General features: G+C 45.0%; 1 protein-coding gene across 1 annotated transcript in view; it reads left to right on the top strand.

Annotated features, from left to right (window-relative positions):
• Nucleotides 1-1,364, top strand: part of LOC137616971 (dnaJ homolog subfamily C member 7-like) — a 2,402-nt gene extending 1,038 nt beyond the window's left edge. Inside the window, exons 2-3 of the mRNA XM_068346840.1 lie at nucleotides 1-947; nucleotides 1,185-1,364. The exon at nucleotides 1-947 is cut by the window's left edge and continues 659 nt beyond it. Of these exons, the coding sequence (XP_068202941.1) occupies nucleotides 1-947; nucleotides 1,185-1,364 (1,127 nt within the window). The remainder of the gene's footprint in view (nucleotides 948-1,184) is intronic.
• The last annotated feature ends 457 nt before the right edge of the window (nucleotides 1,365-1,821 follow it).

Genomic DNA, 1,821 nt, shown 5'->3' with positions numbered 1-1,821 from the left:
GATGCCTGATGGCATTGGGAAGATGGGATGAGGCCCAGAACGTTTTAGATGAACTTCCCGATGAACACAAAGTAAACTCGGATGTAAGAGTGGAATCTGCCATACTTTGTGCAAGTCACTGTGACTTTGAGGAAGCTGAAAAAATTTTGGACGAAGTTCTGAAGGAATGCCCAAATCACCCTAGGGCACTCAAAGGACGGGAGTTCCTGCAGCGGCAGGTCTTATGGAATACGATTCCCTCAATGATAGACAACTCGGAATTTGATGCTGTCTTGGAAACAATTGCACAATGTCAGTCGCTAGAGTCCTTCTTCCCCTGGGCTCGAGCAGAACTGCCTCAATTGAAAGGGAATATCTTGGGCAAGCTTCGACGGCTGGAAGAAGCTCGTGAATGTTTCCTGAGTGCTCTTGCTATTGACGAGACAGATGCCGAAATTAGATTAAGACTCGGTCTATGCTACTTATTAGATGGAAAATACAGAGATGCAATTGCTCTATTTGAGCAACTGGACGAAGAGGAACAGCTGCAAGAAGACTTCGTATTTTATGCCGAGGCATTGGAAAGAATGGAAAGAATGGGATGTCCGTTCAAAAGCATCGGTGTTAAAACAGACGCTTCCCAGAAGGAAATAGAAAAAGCCTACAGGAAAATGGCACTCAAGTACCATCCTGACAAGTGCCATGGGTCTGACATAGACCAACAGGAATTACATGAGATCATGCAACGGATCAACAACGCAAAAGATCTTTTAACCGACAACGAGAAGAGGAAGGAATACGACGAAGTCAGAAAATTTGTCGAAGATTTTGCAGAGGAACTTTTCGAAAATCCCAAGATACAGGAATGGTTGGATGAAGATGAATCGGATGAATGGGATGGTTCGGATTATGAATATGATTCCGATGCTGATGAGGAGTATAATTTTGACTCTGACGATGATTATCTAGTTGATGAGGATAATATGTTGATGGAATATTCATATGAAGAATATTCAAGTTATGAAGAAGAGGAAGAATTCGATGAGGAGGAGGGAGAATCCGATGAGGAGGAGGAAGAAATCGATGAGGAGGAGGGAGAATTCGATGAGGAGGAGGAAGAAATCGATGAGGAGGAGGGAGAATTCGATGAGGAGGAGGAGGAGGGAGAATTCGATGAGGAGGAGGAGGAGGAAATCGATGAGGAGGAGGGAGAATCCGATGAGGAGGAGGAGGAGGAAATCGATGAGGAGGAGGAAGAAATCGATGAGGAGGAGGGAAAATTCGATGAGGAGGCGGAGGAACTTGAGAAAGAATTCGATGAGGAGGAGGAAGAAATTGATGAGGAGGAGGAGGACTTTGAGCAAGAAGAGGAGGAGGAGGAGTAAAACTTTAATATCCGGAGTAGCGGATTCTCCTTGATACCAACGAATTTGTGCTGAAAGTCTTCAATATAGGTTAGAGCTACTAAGAGACAAGTTGAAACAGCTTTTGACTTAGATGCCGGGTTTGAAGGACGTCTCCAGCAAGTGCTCAGTTACCCAGCTTAAAGGATATGGGGAATACCCTGAAGGACTTGCTCTGCAGAGGGAAAAATCTCCGCTTTTTCTAGTATGCTATGTTCCCTGGTGGAGTCGTACAGGGGCTTTGTCAGGTGAACAAATAGTCAGATATCTAGATCTATTCTTTCGGATACTAACCTTCGGGTGGTTCTGGGGGAATAACCTAGAAGACTGGCTCTGCAGAGGGGAAGAGCGGAAATTCTTCTAGTATGCAGTCAGGTCCTTATTGGGTGGACCAAGGAAATTAGGCTGGGGAAAAAGCTGAAGGATTGTGAGAGCACTG

The sequence above is a fragment of the Palaemon carinicauda genome, chromosome 2 (genome assembly GCF_036898095.1).
Source record: "Palaemon carinicauda isolate YSFRI2023 chromosome 2, ASM3689809v2, whole genome shotgun sequence".
NCBI classification, from domain to species: domain Eukaryota; kingdom Metazoa; phylum Arthropoda; class Malacostraca; order Decapoda; family Palaemonidae; genus Palaemon; species Palaemon carinicauda.
Note: the sequence above shows the minus strand (reverse complement) of the source record. Positions and strands in the feature narration are given on the sequence as shown.